At 37.0% G+C, this 23134-nt stretch overlaps 1 protein-coding gene across 45 annotated transcripts in view; it reads left to right on the top strand.

Annotated features, from left to right (window-relative positions):
* nrxn3a (neurexin 3a) overlaps nucleotides 1-23134 on the top strand; it is a 295029-nt gene that overhangs the window by 53047 nt on the left and 218848 nt on the right. For 23 of the 45 annotated variants that reach the window (XR_009266732.1, XR_009266731.1, XR_009266730.1 and 20 more), the window contains 3 exons: nucleotides 10187-10488; nucleotides 11592-11636; nucleotides 12772-12933. Coding sequence is in view for 42 of the 45 variants with exons in the window: in XM_058749467.1 (XP_058605450.1) it covers nucleotides 10187-10488; nucleotides 11592-11636; nucleotides 12772-12933 (509 nt within the window). In the remaining 3 variants the exon portion in view is untranslated. The remainder of the gene's footprint in view (nucleotides 1-10186; nucleotides 10489-11591; nucleotides 11637-12771; nucleotides 12934-23134) is intronic. The other 22 variants (XM_058749477.1, XM_058749478.1, XM_058749476.1 and 19 more) reach the window with 2 other exon arrangements.

Here is a 23134-nt window from a genome sequence, read left to right as displayed (position 1 = left end):
TTTTTATTGGGTGCGGAGAGGAGACTAACAAATGAGTTCTCTTGTGTGTGCAGACATTTCTGATGATTATCTGTCTTCTTTTCCATTGGAGGAATCTCTCCTCTTCTCTTTGGCTCATCGGCTCTCATTTCGAGGTGTATTTTAGCTTCCCTCACCCCCGTCTTACTCCTGAGATGACAGTATCTTTCTCCTTTGATACTGTGCTTGTTCTAGTTTTCTGTGCTTTTCTTTTGCCTTTTTCAGGATTACACCAAATTACAGCGGCAGAATTGGAGCCTTTCAGAGGGAAATGTCACTATAGCTCTGGATTGTAGACAGTCAAAAATGTGACATTTTCAGGGAATGTAGATCCTAGAGAAGAACTCATGTGAAAGAATCTGCATTTCCTCCATTGCCAATTGAATCCTTGTGCTTAATAAATGTGTGAAGCATCATTCATTGTTGCAAAAACACGCAGCTTCAGTGCTGCATATTCAGTTTTTTTTCTTTAGAACATTTTTGAAATCCATAGCAATCATGTCTTAAGTCTGTCGATGAAAAATAAACTTTTATTCAGCAAGGAGCAGTACAATACTTTGAATGTTACAAAATATTTATATTTCATATAAATGAAGAATCCTGAACATTGATAATAATAATAAAAAAAAAAAAATCTTGTGCACCATATTAGAATGATTTCTGAAGGATCATGTGACACTGAAGACTGCAGTAATGATGCTGAAAACTCAGCTTTGCCACTGGATGAATACATTAGATTTTGAAAAATTTATTTAAAATAGGAAACAATTGTTCTTTTATTAGTGAATTTCAAGTCTGTTCAATTCAATCAAAGTCAATTCTAGATTGCAGAAGTGACTTTATTTCTAGAATCCATGAACCCTCAATGGCTGCACATGACCTGCGGTTGATCAATGAATAGCTTTACGATCAATGAATAGATTTACTGCTTTTGGACTGCTAGTGCTTTAATAGTTTTGTTTTCTTCTTCTTCTTTAGATGGACCCTCAATCCTAGAGCGTCATACCTGTAATTGAAAATACGAGAAAAAAATTAATGAAATACATTTAATGCCAGAGATCAAAAAGAGCTGGCAAATTTAAATTAGCTGGGTATGAAATTGCTTTCCCTGGATTGTGAAAGCAAACTCTTAAACAGTATCCCGAAGCTTTTCAAAAGCTGAATAACAATTTCAATGGAATGGGGTGCAGCAATGCTTGTCATTTGAAGAGCTGATCTGCATGTAGTTTCACTTTTGCTGCTCTAAAACGAGGTAGGAGAGGAGATAATACTCTCATCGCTGACAGATAGGCTGATAGAACATGGCCTTTAACAGGGACTAGATTGTATACCGTTATCTTTTCATTTCTCATCTCTCATTCTCAGGAAGAAAGGCTTTGCTGGTACGGGGAAGTTGGTTAAATTTATCACTAGTGTTTGAAAAGATCTCATCCCACCAGGAAAGTTGCTTAAAGGAATAGTTCACTAACCTTTAGGCCATCCAAAACCTGTTTATTTTGTAGTCTGAACAGATTTGGAGAAATTTAGCATTACATCACTTGCTCACCAATGGATCCTCTGCAGTGAATGGGTGCTGTCAAAATGGGAGTCCAAACAGTTAATAAAAACATCAGTCATCCGCAAGTATTCCACATAACCCTAGTCCATTAATGAATATCTTGTGAAGCCTATCTTTGTGAAGAATATCTTTAGAGGACCACAATGGAAATAAGCAATTTTTTTGTGTATTTTATCCTCAACAGTTTTGAAATGTGTATGAACTAGTCTTTTTGGACTTTTTTGTATTATGTTTTACATTTTGTCAAATAATAAAACAAACGAAAACAAGCAAAAAGCTGCGTTTTTGTAATTAATGTTTTAGTCCTCCTATCATAAATACCACTTGCTCCAGTGAAAATGTGGTCTTGTCTGAATCAGGGGAGAAATATGCACAGAACAAGCACTGTTTACAAGCAAAAAACTGTCCAAACAGTTCTAAACAAATGCAGTTTGGACTCTTATTCTGACGGCACCCATTCACTGCAGTGATATAATGCTAAATTCTCTATAAATCTGCTCCGATGCAAAAACAAACTCATCTACGTCTTAAATAGCTTGAGGGTGAGTACATTTTCAGCAGTTTCATTTTTGGGTGAACTATTCCTTTTAAACACTCAAACCAGGACAACATTAAGTTGGATGTTTGTAAGGGGAAGAAATTTGATGTTGATTGTGTGGTTTAATGCATTTTAATGCATTTTGTATATAAACTGGCTAAAGTGTTGGTGTATGTTTTATAAAGATTGCAGTGTAAGATGGTACTTAAGATGGTATGTTTGCTTGCTCTGAGAAAGACCAACAGATGGTCCGATCTGGAATTCCTGTCTTGTTGCACCTGGTCCTAGTCCAGAACTCCCTGCTGATTTCACTCCTACTCCTGTCCTAGCTAGGCACGTCACACACCCACAATCAGGCACGATCACACACACACTTGCTCCATATACCACAATCAAAACATTACGTCATTCTTACACCAGGTTTGATACGACCATCTGTACATCTGCTCCGATCTTTACAATCACCGGCAAGCTTTTGTGACCTCGTGAGAAATCCTGTTTTATATCTACTTTAACAAAACATATACATCTGGGGTTGAAGGTTCAAGGGAAGCAGACTGGAGAAAACAGAATCGGATGTACACAATTTGGATCTTGTGAAGTTTGATTTGTGTTTGGACGTCCCGTTTCACTTGTAATCACTATAAGAAATGACGAATCATCACATCAAGCTTTTTGTTTCACCCGGCGTATACAGGTTAATTCTTCTACACAGTGGTTGTAACAGGCAGACTGACACCCAGACACCAGCAGGGAGGCAGACAGACCGAGAGAGATGAAGAAATAGAGAGAGAAAGCTAATAGTAGCAGCTAAAAGCTGCAAAAGGGAGGAGCGAGCCATTGAAGCTGAACACGGACTGCGGCAGGCCTACCCAGAATGTTCTCTCAGTGAGGGAGATTCAAACACACACACAGATCAGCAATTAGCACTTTCTAGCAAAGGGTACAAAATAGGGCCTGAGACTCTTATTTCAGGCCTTCTGAGCCTCTTAGAATTTATTTTACTTTTTCAGCAAATGTTTGGAGGGTGAAGGAGATGCTTATCCCTCAGAAGGAGCTTGCTAGTTTGGGACCAAATGTAGCTTTATAAAAGTAATATTTTTCTAATAATCAGTAGAAAAACAGGGTTTATTGGTTTAGAAAATAATGCAAAAATATTGCATTATAAAAATTTTGCAAATAAAAATTTGGCCATAACTACATATCATATCAGTGCAAAATATTATACAAAATGTATAATATATTTAAAAAAATAAAAATAAATAATAATTATTTTTTTCCTTTTTTGAAATAAATGTAATACTTCAGAAATGAATACTTAATCAACACAACTGACACTGAAAATTCAGCTTTGAAAATTCAGCTTTGTCATCACAGGAATACATTTAAGAATATATCATATTCATGGAACGTATTCACAGAAAGTGCAGAAAGTGATACCTGCCTGTCAATAGAGGTTCAATAGACATAATCTTTATAAACGGAGGAAAAAACCCTACAATAACATCAACCACCGCAAGATGACCAAGAACACATCTGACATTGGAATTTTCCTCTTTTAAATAAACGATTAACTTGATCAAACATTATATCATACATTATAAGTCTAATAGTATAGTTGGTGGGTTTGGTTGCAGTTTTGTGTGAGTTAACACACTGAGGTTGTAATATACGGTTGCTAGATGCTGGTGAGTCAGCAACTGTCTGTGACGGGAGTTTGGCCTGCACAACAGGGTCTCTCTAGGTCAGCCTGAGGGAGATGGGCCCCGTTTCTCCTTCCCTCTTTATTGATTTTCTCCGTCACCGCTGCATGACGGATGCTTGGGCCACACCGTCTGGAAGCTCCCTCTGGATCTGCAGGGATAGATTAGCCTTAACACTGCCCTCAGTTGACAGATGAAGAGAGAGAGAGAAAGACGGCGGGAGATTGATTAGCTCTAATTATGTACTCTCTTGCAAGAATGTGCTCATCTTTTGGTCACTTTTAAGATGGCTTGATGTTAGAACAAGCATCTTCCTTTTATTTTGTGTGTCTTCATGCATAATAAGGTGATAATAGAAATCAAAATATCAAAAATCAGCTCATTCTATAGACCAGACAGTTTTTTTTGTGAGTTTTTGTATATTTTTCTTTTCTTTTTTTTCTGATGAAGGTTAAGCAAAATCTGTGCAATGCAATGAAAAAGCACACAAGCTTCTTCGAAACAATCTCTACTGTATAAAGTGGCATAAAAATAAAGGTGAGGGGGAAAATGGTGAAGAAACAATTTTCACTCAGAAATTGCTAGTAAATTTTACAATTAATTACAAAGAAATGGCAAGTAACATTGAATTAAACATGAATTTTTGAAGTAGAAAGACTGAAAAAGTATTTTCTTGTAACCCATATTCCAGGGTTCCTCAAATCTTTCCCTGGAGGGCCAATCTGCTGCAGAGTTTAGCTCCAACCCTGATCAAACTCACCTACCTGTGATTTTCTAGTTATCTTGAAGACACTGATTAGCATGCTCAGGTGTGTTTGATTAGGGTTAGAACTCTGCAGGAGTGGGCCAGATTTGAGGATGCCTGCCATACTCCAATAATCTTTGTTTTATGTACAATTTTGAAATTTTTGTTACAGTCTTGCAGTCATTTTTTTGCTTAAGCAGTTTGACCTTTAACTGAAAGTTTTTGATAATGTTTCGAAAAAATTTAAACACAAAATGTCCCTGATCTTGTGCTTAATTAATTTGTGAACAAAAGTTTCATCAACTCTTTCATCAAAATGTAACATTCTCAGACTTATTTTGCTTTTGCAAATAGTTTGGGTCAGGCAAAATATATTTGAATGAACCAGTCAAATCCTGATATTAAGTCTTGTTCTACTTTTTTTCCCACTGATTATTCAGTTCCACTTTAAAATGTCACATTATGAATAGTATTAAGTTTGTAAATGATGGCAGAATTCTCAGGTTTGTTTGAACTCTGCCTTCAGATCTTTGATATATTGTCAGCACCCATGATGCAGGCATTATCATTTCCATATCCGTGTCTGTCATGGTCTACTAAATTTTTGTGGAGGGCACTATGTGGCAAATGCCAGTTTTGTTCTTAGGAGTTGAGAGGCCAATTGGTCAGAAAGTTGCCTGCATCCTCTCACATGTGATTGACAGTTTGAGAGCTCTCACCCTGTAATGGTCTCCTCCCTAAAGCATGCTGGATTTAATGGCTTCTCTAATGACACTACTTTTCTCCACTCGTGGGCCTCTGACACCTTTACGCATGAGCACGTCTCTGACCAAACCACCACCATCCGTCTCTGTGTAGTGGAGGGAAAAAGCATTAGCAGACCATTGCAATTATGACTCGATAAGAATCTCTGTCCCTGGTGCCGATTTGACTAATAATGATGTTTTCATTAAGATTTCATAATTCAGCACGTTTACTATCTCACACACAGCCCGTAACCTCACCCCTCCTTTCTGTCGGATTCTCCATTATAGAGGAGATTAAGTACCTTTGCCCCCCCCCTGAGGATTTTCATTAAAAATCTATACAGATAAGGTTTGTTTTGAAAGGAGTGCTGTGGCGAGACAGAAACTGTGGGAAATGTGCTTCTGTGCTCGGCTTTTTGTTCACAGTATTCTGTGTGATAGTTCTAGATTATAGGCTGGAAACTTTATAAAGGAGAAAGTCTAAAACAAATACAAAGGAATGAATAAATGGTATTCAGTATTTTAATCTCAGCTGGATTTCCTGCAAGGCCGGTATTGAATCCCACGTACCGTATGCTACATTGGCAACAATATGTCTTCTAATTATCCTTAACTAACATATTGACATATTGAAAAAATGTATTCAATGAACACGTCTTGTGGAAGCAAATTATTTCATTCTGTTGGCCAAATGTCTGGCAATAAGATTTTTCTCTATTTGTGTCTCTTTAGCCCTGTTTGGACGGAATTAGTTTTCTAAACGACGTTTGAGTTTTACTACAAATACCATGGTGAAGCTAAATGGCTAGTATAGCAAAACCATGTTTACGTGTGGTTACTTTAGTTGAACTATCTTATTTTTGTAATTTATTTGTAGTAAACCCATGTTTAACTTTCATAAAGGTACATATATAATTAAAACATTATGTAATTGAGTGCAGAAATGAACGCGAGTAATCTTAACTGACGCTGATAGCCAGACTTAACAGTTTACGTGATCTGGTTCTTATTTTTATTTTTGTTATTTTTTTATTTCTTTGCCAATCTTCTGTAATTCACGTTGGCCGATTTGCTCTGGAATTATTACAAATGTTGTGTGAGAAAAACACCAAAGTGGCAGATTCGGACTTAAAATCACCAAGTACGTCTGTGAAACACAAATTTCTCTAACGACCCCCTGTAAAACTAGTCCAGTCCGAATAGGGCTTTTATGTATATTAGAGCCTGGAAAAAGTAGGATTGTTTTGGGGGTCTTAAATATGGACTGTTGAACATGTTAAAATAATTAATGCAGCCACAAGTTATAAGATTGATCATGTTGTGTGAAATAATAAACAAAAACAGTAGTCTGATAATTTTAAACTTTAGCCAACACTGATGATAATAAGAAATGTTTAACAAATCAGCATATTAGAATGATTTCTGAAGGGTCATGTGACACTGAAGACTGGAGTAATGGCTGCTGAAAATTCAGATTTGCCTAATTTGATAAAAATACAGTAATTTGTTGAATATGTTAATAGAAAATAGTTATTTTAAATTGTAATTATTTCACAATATTACTGTGTTTTTATCAAATAAATGCAACCTTGTTATGCAAAACCTATTTGAAAAACATTTTTAAAAATCAGACTGAAAACAAACTTGCAATATTGTACTTCAGTGTACTTTATTTATTTAGATTCTACTTTAATTTGAAGATTTGTTGTGTAAATTAAGTTTTTATTATTATTTTTAATTTTTTTTATTCACAGACATAAAATATCAATCTTTTTCCTCTTTCTTTTCCCCTTACTGACCCTCCCATGTATCCTTCACATCTTCCACTCTGCTCATGTGCGATCCCACATCATATCAGAGTGGGGAGGTGACTCTTTATTAAGTATTCAGAGCTTAAGATGATTGTGCAGGGTAACATCTGGCAGTAATGTGGAGCGGTGTCTTTAGTAAAAACAACACTCTGTTTAATTAATAATTGATCAGTACTCTCTCTAGGCACTTTAACGGCATGACAGGATCTCAGGGATGTGGTTACAGCGCCAAGTCAGTCAAGAGGAGGCAGATATTGTGTCAGGGTGCTATTTGAGGGCCTGCACTCTCAGAAACACGCCGCTAACAGTAGCTGTGCTCAAGGGAGTAATAATGCATCTGTTGAGGTGTCAGCACAAGGCTTCCATGCCAGCAAGTAGCTCACAATAACACCTAAAAGCACTGGTCCCTGTTCAACAGCCTGAAAATCTTTTGCTTGTTTCGAGCAGGTGATCTAGTTTGCTCATGATGTTGAGATTTGCAGTTAGATGTGTGCAGGATGACACAGAGATGCTGGTGACAAATTCCCTTTATTTGATTTATACCAGGCCTGAAACAGAGTTGCAGTATGTTCTGTGGTGTTATTATTATTATTTTTATTATTATTATTATTAACAAAACTGATCTGAAGATGATGCCTTAAATATATGTGTTTACATAAATATATATTTAATACATAATTTATGTATGATGTGTGTAATATGCATAAATATCTAGTGCTGGGCAACAATTAATCACATCCAAAATAAACGTTTTTGTTTATATAATATATGTGTGTATGTACTGTGTATAGGTTATTATAAAGACACACACATACAGTGTATTTAAAAAAATATTTACATGTATTTTCACGTATATTTATATTCATATAATTTATATTGTATATAAATATATTTAATATATAAACATAACATATATTTTTTTCTTAAATGTATACATGCATGTTTATTTATGTATACATAATAAATGTACAAAGTACACACACACATATTATGTACACACAAACTTTAATTTGGGATGTGATTATGCCCAGCACTAAAATCGTCAATTAATATATAATAATACAATATAATTAATAGAATAAATTTTGATAATGTAATAATTGCTACTAAAAATATTATTTATATTAAGTTTATTGTGAATTTCGTGAATGCTAAGTGGAATCGTAATACAGAGTGGGCCTGAATTTTATTTGTTAAGCCTGTGATAGTTTTGTTGAACGTCTGTGACTTTCTGTTGTGTTGATTTGTATTGGTGCTAGAAAACACCTTGACCCTCTTTGGCACGGTCCAGTAATCTCCACAGGCTAAACATTAAGCTCTCTTTATTTTGTCCTGTACAGTCTAGCCAAATATTAATGGACTTGAGAATCTCTTCGGCAGAGTGGGATTTGCACTACGAGTAGCCAAGTACATCTAACTGCCAGTTTTTGACACATGGATGATACACCACCCTCTCCTGCTGGACAAAACTCTTTCCCAGTATCCATCCAGTCATCTTTCATTAATCTGTTTCTTTCAGCCTGGTAATGAGCGATATAATCTGAATGATCTCTCTGACTGCACAGAAGTAGTGGATTTTTGGTTTTGGTGTTCATCAGCTGCATCAGGGTCCCATGTGTTTCTAATATGTTCCACTGTCAGTCAGTTTGCCCCGTCCTCAACCGTGAGTTTATTACCATGTGAAGTGTATCACAGCTGGGCACCAGCACCAGCCCTGATGAGAAAATCTGCTCTGCAACCCTGCAGTCTGCTCAGGCTTCTTTAGTCCAGTGAAAAACTGGTCAAGATGTCTTTACCCGGTCAGTTAAAACACATGCTACATCCACTAATGCTGATCGCTGAGGTGGAGCATAGACTTGGACGTGTGAGTGTTTTGTCAACATTTAGCCAGAGAATATATCGACCCCATGGTGGCCCAAGTGAAGCACTGATAAATCAATGATGCCATTAGTGCCGAGGTCCTTCTCTGGCCGCCTGATGTAAATGATGTCTAGTTTTGGTTTGGAGGAACTTTCCATTAGATATGTGTATTTTTACCTCCTCTGAGCCACACCACCATAGCTTGGTGATTAATGGACTGGGGACCACAGGGACCAGGAGTGAACTTATTTCCATAAGTGTGAATGAAGTAGATATCCACTATGAATTACAATGACCAATAGGATCTTGGCATGCAATCACTAAAACTACATTTAAAGTCAATTCGATATCAAAATTACCGATATCAATGTTTTTCCTTATAATCTTTCATCTTCCACCTCTGAAATTACTGTCATGTTCAGCTGATGTCACCGAACGCTTTTTTATTTTAATTTTTTTACAGCTCCTCCCCTTTAACCACCTGTCATATAGAGACCATTTTTCTTGATCCAATCAAAACCTGATGGATAAATTCAAGTCCCGCCCAACTTTTTTTTGTTCATGTACAATAACCTGTTTTACTTTGAAATATGTACTGAAATAAAATGGGTAACAGCCTTTTTGTTGAGTTTAAATGTTATTAGGAAACTATTCTTTGTTCTGTTTTACTGTTTTTAAATAGGGGTGTGTGAAATGCATTGTCTACAATAATTTCATAATTGTTGTTTTAATGGTATCAGTATTATTTATGCAGTGTATATGCATTTATTCAACCTCTGAGTTGCATTAAACAGTCTGCAGAAATGCATCTAAATGCCACTTCAGATGTCGCTTTTGTATCATCTCTGGATGATCTCATGGATCAGGCATAGTTTGAGGAGCTTAAACAACATTAATGGTGATTGATTGGAGGGCACTGCAACTTTTGTAATTATGACTCAGACGTTCAACACAATCACTGAACATTAATGCATATGCCTCAACAAGAGAAATTATCTCCCTGATGATCTCACCAGATCTTTGGCTTTAAATGCACAGCCTCTTTGTGTGTTTCACTGCCCACACTTGGATAAGCGCCATCTTGTCTCATTTTGTGTCATCTGCCCTGAGCTTAATTGCACTCCTTCAGTGGTTAATATCAGGAAACTTGTACATTTGGGTTTTTGTTTCAAGAAGTTCTAACAACATTTTTTCCCTCTCTTTATAGCGCGAGAAGAGAACGTGGCCACATTCAGAGGTTCTGAGTACTTCTGCTACGACTTGTCTCAGAATCCCATCCAGAGCAGCAGCGATGAGATCACATTGTCCTTCAAGACCTGGCAAAGAAATGGCCTTATCCTTCACACGGGCAAGTCAGCAGACTACGTCAACCTGGCCCTGAAAGATGGGGCCGTTTCGTTGGTCATCAACTTGGGTTCCGGAGCCTTCGAGGCCATTGTTGAGCCTGTCAATGGCAAATTCAATGACAACTCCTGGCATGATGTGAAAGTCACACGCAACCTCAGACAGGTAACGCTGAAATGGCTGGAATTACATGTTTTCTGATCTAATTCAGAGCTAAATGCTACTGTATATTGCTTAAATTAGCATTTCCGGTTATTTTAAGTTCTTCAAGATGCTAACGCAACTATTTCTTCCTCTGAGTTCTTCTACCTTGCCTCATGTTTTGCCTCCTCAGGCATTTACCTCTGTCTGAAGCTATCAACAGTGCGATGGCTTCAAGAGGCTGTCTCTCTCACCCCTCTAGATATTCACCTCACTTCTCCAAATAGTCTGTCTTATCAGGGCAGCGGGGAGAGGCTCCAACCAACCTCAACCGTTCCATTTACCCACAGCCAATCTTTGTTGAACTGTTAAATCACTCCGCCGCTGCATTTTAAAATATGTAAATATTTAGGGTGGTTTTGCCCCTCAGGAGTGAAAGGATGTCACTTTTTGCGCAGGCGTGTGTGGAGGCGTGAGTGCCCACAAGCACAAGCTATTTCAGCTCTGATCCACTAGGACTGTGACATTTTTTTCGCTTTGTTTAATAGCTGTTTTACTATCACGCCAAGAACATGCATTAGAATTACCTTATACAATTGCCTGAGGAAAGTCAAAAACCATATGAATCACAACAAAGAGGCAGTTAGATGGAGGTCACCGTTCACGGTTGTAGCAGAAAACAACATGTTATGAAACATTACATTAGAAGGGACCTAAAAATCAAAGCTAAATGTGTTTTGGCGATGAACAAAAAAAAAAGGGAATTATTGGTGAAAAACTCAGTCTGTATTCTGGAAGGCTTTTTCAAGTGAGTATGCACTTTTAGATTTTGCCGACAAGTGCAGTGCTTTTACAAAAATTGAAATGCCACAGGCTCTGTGGAGAATCCACTGTTTCTTTTTCTTTTCCACCTTTTCTTATTCTCACTCATATGCTTTGCTTGTCTATGGATAACATTTATTCAGACCCAGACTAACCACTCATGAACCATTGACTAGAGTCTTTAGTTTACTAACCAGAACCTAAACTAATGTGCTACTCATCATGACTTCATTTGAGTTTATTTCATTTTATTAACAACCCTTTTGTTCATTGTTTAATTTCCTTTCTTCCCCCTTTTCTCAAAGCATTCAGGTATTGGACACGCTATGGTAAACAAACTACATTGTCTGGTAGATATCATTCTTATTGTCCTTTTTTGGGTTTACCGTGTGTTTCCCTGGCCCTCTTTCTTTCTCTTTTTTGGGGTTTCATGGCTTCATAAAAAATAAAAAAATTAAAAAAAAAAGACTTGGGTTTGTATTTTGGGGATTTCTTCCTTTTTTTATTTCAAATGTCCTCATTCCATTTTCACCACAGCTTTACTGCCATTTTCTATCTTTCTTTCTTTGAACTTCCTCTTTGGCCCTTTTTTAGTTTTTGAAGGCTTAGTCTTTCACTTAGCCCTTTTTTCTTTTCTTTTTAATTTTTTTTAATCAAATACTGTCAAAAACTGGCAGAAGCTTTCCAAAACAAAGAAGTGACGAAAACAACAGTATGAAAATAAAAGAATAAAGAACTACTTCAGCACTGGAGCTCTGACAGTTGATTCCAGTTGTTTGCGCATGCCGCGCTGACCCATTCATGTTGGATCTGCCCTTGTGTTACTAACACCTAAACTCTTGTCTGAACAACCCACCATCTGCCCAGTGTCCTGTCCTGTCTGTATTGTGGTATAGGTCATGACTTCTTGTGTCCTCCCTCATTATCCCTCATCCTGTAGCTTTTTCTTTGGTCTCATATGTGCTGCTTCTCCTTGCATGTCGTCTTGGCTTGAAGAAGATGCATGATTCCATGTTTGCAGTGGTTGTGTATCTCACTATTAATGTTATACGAGGAAAAAGACCATCTGACCTCTGTGTTGCATGCTCATTTGTGGTAGTATTAGCTCATTTTGGAACGCATGCATATGTATGTGTCAACTAACCCTGTGTGCACAGAATTTGAACTAAAAACAAGCAATTTGTCTATAGTTTGTACATAACACTAACCCCTCAAACTAATGTCCCAAACCAGAAAACCATTTCTAACACCATCAAAGATAAAGAAAATATGCCGACAAAATATTTTCTTTACCTGTCCTTTGTAAGTCTACCAATACTAGACAAGAACGGCCTACTAAAAGTCTCGAAGTGGTCTTTGGTACACAATCAAAGACAGACAGCAACCAGCAAGATCGAAGCTAACCTATTCCTGGTAGAGCGGCCGTCACAGCCATGATGTTCATGAATGGATTTTTCCCTCCCTTTTGTCATTCCTCCCAATCAGGTGACAATATCTGTGGACGGCATACTGACCACAACAGGCTATACGCAGGAGGACTACACAATGCTGGGATCAGATGATTTCTTCTACGTCGGCGGAAGTCCAAGCACAGCAGACTTACCTGGGTCGCCCGTCAGCAACAACTTTATGGGTTGCCTGAAAGAGGTAGGTGGTCTGGGTGAACCCCGTTCTTTCATCTACATGGATCATATCACCATGTCCTTGTCTGGACTGAGAGGGAACAAGTTTGAATAGACCATCCGAGCAGAATAATAGATGCAGTACAGCTTATCTTGTGAAAAGGATAGAGCAGACATCATACCCGTGGTGCGTTTCTCTAATGAAATTCACTGGAGTTATACATTTTTGCCCAGATGCGAAATTGTTTCAGGCGTATTTAATTTGACTTTTCAATTGCGGTGAATCATTTGATTAAGGTTTCACAGGCCAGAGAAGAAGCTAAGGTGATTGGATGAGATGAGACATTGCATAATGATCTGCATCATTCTCAAAAAGGGAACCCCAAAGAGATTCTGCTGAACAACTGGACATGAAGACATCTGTAAATGCAAAATAAAATGTACCCATAAGCTGACTTCATAGGGTGAATTTCACAGAAAAATGCTTCATATTTCACCCCTAAATTAAAAAGAAAAATAAGAAGTTATATTCTGCTAAAAGAAAATTAATCCTATATTAGGACCATTATTTTTCTTTTGTTTCTTTTTGTTATTTGTTTATTTATTTGTAATTTAGTTGTAATAAATTTAAAACCTAATTTAAGAGAGGTTTTTTATCAAAAGAAAAAAAAATGACTGTAGTAAATGTAATGTGAATGCAGTAATGGTAATGAAAAACCTTGTCATAAAAATTGTCACAATGCAAACCATCTTCGTTCTAAAACCTTTTATTTTCTAAACAAAGTGTGTGTGTATATGTATGTGTGTATATATATATATATATATATATATATATATATATAATTTATTTATTTTTCTTTTTTTTGAGTTTTTGAGTTTTTAGGTGAATTATGATCCAGGCAGGTTATTTTGGCTTTGTTCACCCTTGTTGTTGTTGTTGTTATTATTGCTATTATTATTATTATTACATTTTCCACATTACTGTAATTGTAAACTTGTTAACAAAGTCGCTTGTAAAAAGTTAATTTTCATCACCTAAAATTATAAGCAATTTTTAAATGAAGTAAAATGTAATTGGATTTAAATTAAAAACTAAATTTAAAGGTTTTCATCAAAGACAAAGTTATTGTAATGTAATGGTCATGAAAAACCTTGTCATGAAATTTATGTAATGCAAACCACCTTAGTCCAAAAAAGTTTTTTTTTTTTTTTAAACGAAGTTTCTTTGAATTTTCTTTCAATTCTTTCTTTGAATTTTGGGGTGAAATATGATCCAGACAGGTTTTGTTTTGCATTCATTTCACTCTAAGAGCCATTATACTGTTCGCAGAAGTTAGATGTCATTCTCTTCGATCAGCTGTTCATTTCCACACTCCTCAGTTGTCAGGTCTGGATAACTTTATCAGTAAATGGACTGATCTTTAATTTAGCTGGAAATAGGCAATTACTCTGTTGCGCGGCTGCTGGCCAGATCCTCCATTAATTCATGCTGAACAAACAGCAGACAACAGAACCTCCTTTTTCGCAGTGAGTGCTACAACAGCCTGCTATCTTTTAATGACCCGCCATCAAGCTATCACTGCCGTTTCCATCTCAAACTGGCCCTCCTATCGCAGGGCTAAAAACCTGCAACATCGGCGTTTGCGTAAAAAACTCATTTCATTCCCTCTTTACTGTGCTGAGTTTTAAAAAACTGCCACCCATGTCAGAGATTACAGTAATCAGTCTCATATGTGCTGCGATATAGCGAGTGCTTACATAACACTGCTCTATTAGAGAGGTGAACTGGATGCTAAGAGCTGCTCAAGACGAGATAGCAGAACTTCTACATCCTTCACCCACCCAAGAGTGGCCATAATGATAGATACCTCCTCCTCACACTTTCTCACCGCTCGAGTCCAAGGATAAAAAGAAATTTTATACACTTCTCAGCTTTTAAAACCTCACATTTGATGTGAAAATTATGTAGTTGTTATGGATCATGTGTGGCTGCTCAGACACATGGGGTTTGTAATATAGCATGAGACTGTCAACATCTGATCAGGATGACATAAGCGTGCCATTTTGCATTTTTAGCTGGGGTCAGTTAAACCTAAAATGTCCAGACTTTTTTTCAATTACTATGTTCACAGTAGCTTACTAATGTAGTGCTCTTACTTTTTGTGCAGTTCTTTTTTTCTGTAAGCCAAGTTATACATGCAGTAGACACAAAGACCATGCAAAAAACAAACAAACCAACAACAACAAAAAAAACCATTTCAGAAAATTAAATAATATGTGACCCTGGACGACAAAACCAGTCTTAAGTGTCAATTTTATATGATTTGCTGAATGAATAAGCTTTCCATTGATGTATGGCTTGTTAGGATAGGACAATATTTGGCCGAGATACAACTATCTAAAAAAATCTGGAATCTGAGGGTGCAAAAAAATCTAAATATTGATAAAATCGCCTTTAAAGTTGTCCAAATTAAGTTCTTAGTAATGCATATTACTAATCAAAAATTAAGTTTTGATATATTTACGGTAAGAAATTTACAAAATATCTTCATGGAACATGATCTTTACTTAATATCCTAATGATTTTTGGCATAAAAGAAAAATCTAGCATTTTGACCCATAAAATGTGTTTTTGGCTATTGCAACAAATATACCCCAGCGACTTAAGACTGGTTTTGTGGTCCAGGGTCACATATTATTTTATATTATATTATATTATATTATGCATCCATTCTTCAAAACAGTTATTTGGAGAAGCACCCTGGAAGGATATATTTTTATATTATATTAATTTCCTTTTATTTTTCCTTTATTCACTACACATTTTTGTCTGTTCTGGGGTATTTTTGTACTGGTAAACTTAAGTGATAGTAACTATTAGAAGTAGATTGTGGTATTGTAGAGTGTACCACCCTGTGGCACAAGATGCTTATTGCAGCCATGTTGTGGAAAGGGTAATGCAGAGAGACACATTTAACACTGCTTTTACCTATGAACTGTATGGTCTTAAGACAAAAAGTCAAAGCAGTATGTACCGATTTCTTAATATGTATAAGTCCACAGCATTTTTTAAAATTAAATGATAGATGAGTAGCTCTTTTTTTTAGCGTAATTAACAACAGTTTTTTTTTTCTCTTTCTTTAAACAAAGCAGACTATTGTATAGATAGTTGGTGGCCTCTTCAGACCGCCTTGTGTCCGTCTTTCAAGCTGAGCGTGAAGGGCAGTAATCAGGGTATGACGGGGCGTGTGGCTGCACAGGGGTCTGCCAGCGCTAATGACTGGATACTGAGCGGCTTCCACTGCTGAGCTGGACTCTGGCTCCCTTCCTTTGTGCTCTGCCATCACAATCAGTTTCCAGGATGTGTGCATGGTGACTGTTATTTGTCACTTTGCTGGGCCGGCTGGATGAAACTGTCCCTGCTCTCTGGACACTTGCTCCAGAGCCAGCACTGCTCTATGGATGCGAGACAGGTCTGAGAGTTCTGATAGATAGGTTGACCCAGCCTCACTCGCTCTCTCATCCTCTATCCAGCAGATTTGTTCCAGTAAGCACCGCAGGACTGTTAATATTTGGCAAAAGCTCAGAGCTGGAATGCTGTCCAGCCTGAAACAGCAGGAGTGGTCTTTGTCTTCTGTGTCAGACATGTAGTGTTCAGATGAAATTATATTTTAGAATATTTTAATGAAATAAAACAAAACATCAATTAAAGTCATAGTTCACCCATTTGTCATTTACTCACCCTCATGTCGTTCAAAAATGATTTTTTTTTTTGTGGAATATAAAAAGATGTTTTGAGCATTGTTGTTATTGTCAACATAAAATTAAAACTATTGAAAACTGAAATAAAGCTGACATAATGTTAAACTAACTGAAAACTTAAAAACTGATAGTGTAAAAAATAAAAGCCAATTTAAAATGAATAAATTCTACAATAGTATGTAAATAATATAAATAATTAATATAATAATATAGTAGTAAAATAACACAGATTTTAAGAATTTATTTTTAATATTATTTTTATTTTATTTTTTAATTAATTAATTTATTATTATTATTTTATTTTATTTTTTTTTGTGGTCCATAATATGGATTTAAATGGTAACCAGAACTCTTTGATTACCAGATTATTCAAAATATCTAATTTAATTCACAGAAGAAAGACAGTTTTATAGGTTTGAAATGACATGAAAGTAAATTATGAAGAAATTTTCATTTTTTGCTAAACTATCTCTTTAAGAAGACCTTTATAGATAGTCATTGTTAAATGGCTAGCTAGCAGCAATGAGCTGATGACAGATTTCCCCATAGGTCATGTGGCTAAGTTGTTTGTGAAAGTGAAGATGGTAGGCTTCTAATGTTAGCATGCTAATTAGCATTAGAATTTGGTTCAACACTGTTGAGCTTGAGGAAAATTATATTTGAATACAGTGCATGCAGATGAGCTGTGGTCTAGTAGCGGTTTGAACAAAATAAAACAACTATGAATAAGTTGCAAACCAGACCGGATGCCATTACGCCAACAGTCAAATGTTTGGTTGCGCAAGCCCCTGACCTGTTATACCATGTCGAACCAGGCCATCGAGACCTTTCTGCACCTTGTTGCCCTAAGCTCCCATGCAAAACATCCACAAAGGGGCACCTGGCATGCTTGACTAGTGAATAATCTATTCCGATTTCCAAGTTTTCTCCAGTTTGACCTGGGGGCTATTAATTCCTTGAGAGTGGTGGGTAGGCACTGTAGGCAGAGATTTATAGTAGAATCAGACAGCTGTGGATGATGAATGCGGGTGTCACTACAGGCCCAGCCAGCACAGGCAGAGAGGAGGCCGCGGGCACAGGGAGGACCCTGAGAAAGTGCATAGCCGCTCTTCCAGTTCTCAGTATAACAGCATGGGCACTACAACAGAACCTTAGCTTCAATTCCAAGCAAATGTCCCTTTGCTTATCTCATGCTCATAGCAGTCAGTAAGAGCAGACAGCATTTGATTTGACGTACCGTCTTTCACAATCCAGACTATCAATCCACTGGAGTTTTGTGGAAATACATGTCTTCAATATTTTATCAGCAGTATTGACACCCAGGTGCACAAAAATACAATGTTGAATGGACTTCACTTCAAATGACATAGGAGTTCATTCTGAAACCTAGTAAGCTGACTTGCTGCCTACTTAGTCAGCACAAGTGCAGTGCATTCTGGGATTGTCTTAGACATAAAGTGCAATGCTGCCATATAATTTGGCCTAAACAAATGATGGTGTCTACTCTGACTGAGGTTTATTATATCATGGGTTTTTATCAAACCTTTTGGTCACACTTTATATTAAGTCACCTTAACTACTATGTACTTACATTTAAATTAATCATTTGGTACAATGCACTTATTATGTACGTACATGTTTTACATTGTACTTGTATGCATGGTGCGAATTACACAGTGACCATCGGGGGGGTCAGAGCACTTGTTTTTGATGCAAGTACATAGTATTTAAGGCTGCTTAATATAAAGTGGGACAAGTGTTTTTTTTGTTGTTGTTTTTTTTAAACAAAAGCCTTAGGAAAAATATATGGGCTCTCTGTTTGTAAATAGCTTAGCTGTACAACAAAGACTTGCATAAGAAACGTTGCTCGATCCATCCTTTTTTGTTTCACTTTTTCCAGTTTATTTCAGAGTCTGCAAGGCAAGATAACAACCTGATGAAATTTTTAGTCCATCCACACACAAATTTCTTTCTGGGTCTGGAACCACTCAATCCTTACGTTCCCTCACGGCCGAATCCATAAAGCCGAGATAGCTCCACACAGACAGATTCTTGGAGTCTTCTCTTGTCTATCAATAGATTATGTCTCAGTTACACTTGCTTGCTTTCTTTTCCTGCAAACTACATACCAGTTGTTTTTAGATAAAGCCCTGGCATTATATTCAAATATCAGATTTCTATGAGTGTTCTATTCAAGTAACCCTTCTTTTCTTCCAGGGGAACAAATATTTGTTCTCCCCTGACATGCTTATTTTGTTTGAGTGACATACAGTGAGGAAAATAAGTATTTGAACACCCTGCTATTTTGCAAGTTCTCCCACTTAGAAATCATGGAGGGGTCTGAAATTGTCATCGTAGGTGCATGTCCACTGTGAGAGACATAATCTAAAAAAAAAAATCCAGAAATCACAATGTATGATTTTTTTAACTATTTATTTGTATGATACAGCTGCAAATAAGTATTTGAACACCTGTCTATCAGCTAGAATTCTGACCCTCAAAGACCTGTTAGTCTGCCTTTAAAATGTCCACCTCCACTCCATTTATTATCCTAAATTAGATGCACCTGTTTGAGGTCGTTAGCTGCATAAAGACACCTGTCCACCCCATACAATCAGTAAGAATCCAACTACTAACATGGCCAAGACCAAAGAGCTGTCCAAAGACACTAGAGACAAAATTGTACACCTCCACAAGGCTGGAAAGGGCTACGGGAAATTGCCAAGCAGCTTGGTGAAAAAGGTCCACTGTTGGAGCAATCATTAGAAAATGGAAGAAGCTGAACATGACTGTCAATCTCCCTCGGACTGGGGCTCCATGCAAGATCTCACCTCGTGGGGTCTCAATGATCCTAAGAAAGGTGAGAAATCAGCCCAGAACTACACGGGAGGAGCTGGTCAATGACCTGAAAAGAGCTGGGACCACCGTTTCCAAGGTTACTGTTGGTAATACACTAAGGCGTCATGGTTTGAAATCACGCATGGCACGGAAGGTTCCCCTGCTTAAACCAGCACATGTCCTGGCCCGACTTAAGTTTGCCAATGACCATTTGGATGATCCAGAGGAGTCATGGGAGAAAGTCATGTGGTCAGATGAGACCAAAATAGAACTTTTGGTCATAATTCCACTAAACGTGTTTGGAGGAAGAAGAATGATGAGTACCATCCCAAGAACACCATCCCTACTGTGAAGCATGGGGTGGTAGCATCATCTTTGGGGTGTTTTTCTGCACATGGGACAGGGCGACTGCACTGTATTAAGGAGAGGATGGCCGGGGCCATGTATTGCGAGATTTTGGGGAACAACCTCCTTCCCTCAGTTAGAGCATTGAAGATGGGTCGAGGCTGGGTCTTCCAACATGACAATGACCCGAAGCACACAGCCAGGATAACCAAGGAGTGGCTCTGTAAGAAGCATATCAAGGTTCTGGCGTGGCCTAGCCAGTCTCAGACCTAAACCCAATAGAGAATCTTTGGAGGAGCTCAAACTCCGTGTTTCTCAGCGACAGGCCAGAAACCTGACTGATCTAGAGAAGATCTGTGTGGAGGAGTGGGCCAAAATCCCTCCTGCAGTGTGTGCAAACCTGGTGAAAAACTACAGGAAACGTTTGACCTCTGTAATTGCAAACAAAGGCTACTGTACCAAATATTAACATTGATTTTCTCAGGTGTTCAAATACTTATTTGCAGCTGTATCATACAAATAAATAGTTAAAAAATCATACATTGTGATTTCTGGATTTTATTTTTTTAGATTATGTCTCTCACAGTGGACATGCACCTACGATGACAATTTCAGACCCCTCCATGATTTCTAAGTGGGAGAACTTGCAAAATAGCAGGGTGTTCAAATACTTATTTTCCTCACTGTATGTTGCTTTTTTCCGCTATGCTTTGGACCTTGCTCCAAAAGTCAATTAATGCAATTAAAAAATATTTCTGCAAAGAGATTTAACAGTTTGGACAACTGAAATATGATTTGCAAGCTCGGTTACAGAATCAAGACTCAGAGAAGGGTGCAGATATTTCACAGCTCTGAGTGGCTCATCAGCTGAATTAACCGGCTGACATTTCATGGGCCGCCTGAGCGCATCAAAATGACAATGCCATAGAACGGACCAAATTGCAGAGTATCAATTTGTGTCAGACACTATGGCTGCCCCTGGTGTTGTGGACAATTTGCAAGATGAAACTTGATTTAGGTGGTGAAAAATGCACCAGACAGGATAAATAGAAATTATAATGTTACAAATAACAGCAATCATTGTCTAATCAATGTCTGGCAGTTTTCAGTCATGTTGAAGTCCTCAAGGTCATATTTGGGACTGTGGGATGCTTGCGAGGATTCTGTGGGTAGCATACGATCTCTTTCTCTCTCTCTTTCTCCATTCCCAGAATCCTTCATTCAGAGATCATCTGATGTTCCGATGTGTTCTACTTGATGTACAAGTTTTACCATCATAGGAATAAATTAAACATTTTTAAGTTTATTCAAATAGAAGACTGTTATTTTAAATTCTTACAATATTGTACAGTATTACTGTTTTTTTGTTTTTGTTTAGTAAAATAAATGCAGCTTTGGTGAGCAAAAGTCTTCTTTCAAAAATATTTAAAAACAAACATGCTGACCCCAAACGTTTGAATGGTAGTGTATCTATTTAAAAAAAAAAAAAAAAAAATCTGTATTATATTGTTTCTGTGTGTGTGTGTGTGTGTAAATATCAATTTCCAGTTGATATACTTTAAGAAAATGGTCTATACAGTACATGAATCATCACGCCAGTATTTCAGACATGAAATTCTATAATATAATCTCCAGTTTCTAGACAACAGTGCAATAAGTGCTTTAAATTTCTCTGATTCTTCCCATCGTGATGTTAGAGATTTAACAGAGCAAGTGTACGTCAATCTGTCTGACAGCACCATGATGGTTTACCGATGAGAAATACTGTTTTTGAAAGAACAATAACAGACTGAAGCTAGCAGTTTTAGTCTTGTGGAGAAAAAAGACAATGTTTATATGAGATGTGAGGAACCAATGTATGGCTTTGTCTGAGAAATGGATCCCCCTCAGGGAGAATGATATTTATGATCTATCAGATAAGAAACACAGCAGAGGAGAAAAGCCTGGAAATCTCAGTGGCTTTTCTGCAGAAACAGAACACAATCCTTCCATTCCGCTTTGCCCTTCCTGCACCTGAGAGGATGTTTGATTTACACCCCGCAATGTCCAGGATTAACTGTAATATCAGGGCTGGAGCGTTTGTGTCGATTGCTTGCGCTCAAAAACAGTGTGATTTTCTAAAAATGCACACCCAAAAAAAGATCTCTTTCTTCAGGAGAAATTAGCTAAAGCAGGCAATTTCACACCCCGGCGAATTTGTGCGGAGTTTGCAGGTACAGTACGCTCTACACCCGTTTAATCTGTATTAAATGTAATGTATGGTCAGACCATGCAAAATTAGTACGGCAGAGAAATAGCAACCATATTAATTTGCAAAAAAAATAGCCCAGATGGTCTTTTACAAAACAGGGCTCGACATTGTGAGCATTTCACTTGCATTTGTGACTAAAAATAGATGCGTGCAATCTGTAAAATATATTTGGGAACATGTATGCAAATAAAAAAAAAGTCTCTGCTGAGTTATATGAAATGTAAGGTCATAAAAATCTTATTTTACTGCAACTGTAAAATGTATTTAAGAGCATGTGTGCAAAAAAAGAAAAGAAAAAAATCCCAGTAGAGTTTTATTAAATGAAAGGTCATAAAAAGGCTTCAATGTCTTAAATGAAATAACACATATCTTAATTATTATTTTAAAAGGTCTTAAATTTGAGGATGGAAAAAAAGGAATCGCAAAACAGCCTAATGTGATTATTTAGGCTATAATTTCATTAAATATGAGCCCTGCACATTTAAAAGTAAAATCATGGCGCTGTTGCATGTTCTACAGGCTCACAATTTCAGAATACTGCACATTTATACCAGTATTTATTTTGTTTGCATATTAAATATGTTGTTGATGGTTGTAAGAGTCCCAGAATCCTCCTTCATTTAGTCTTCCTCATCTTTTTGAAAACCTGTCAATAGTCTAGGTATTTCAAAATAAGAGTCCTGATGTACCTAAGGCTTGTTTAGAATTAGCAATGGATTTTATTTACACCTAAGTGAAAATAGCAGTATTTTTTAACAATATGCTATTTACACTAAGTGCAAATAGCTATAGATTCTATTTACACTGTTAAAATAGCAAGATTTTCTGCTATTTATACTACTTATTGCAAATAGTGGCAATTGTCTGCACCTTTGTATTGTAGTACATTCTAAAACAGTACGCAATAATAACGTATTGAGTGTAAATTATAGTTTTAATTCAAATTATTAAATGGATGCCACCTTATTGGGACAATAAAGCACTCCCTACACCTACCCGATACTTTATTTTAAATTTTTTGATGATTTTC

The sequence above is a fragment of the Onychostoma macrolepis genome, chromosome 17 (genome assembly GCF_012432095.1).
Source record: "Onychostoma macrolepis isolate SWU-2019 chromosome 17, ASM1243209v1, whole genome shotgun sequence".
NCBI lineage: Eukaryota > Metazoa > Chordata > Actinopteri > Cypriniformes > Cyprinidae > Onychostoma > Onychostoma macrolepis.
Note: the sequence above shows the minus strand (reverse complement) of the source record. Positions and strands in the feature narration are given on the sequence as shown.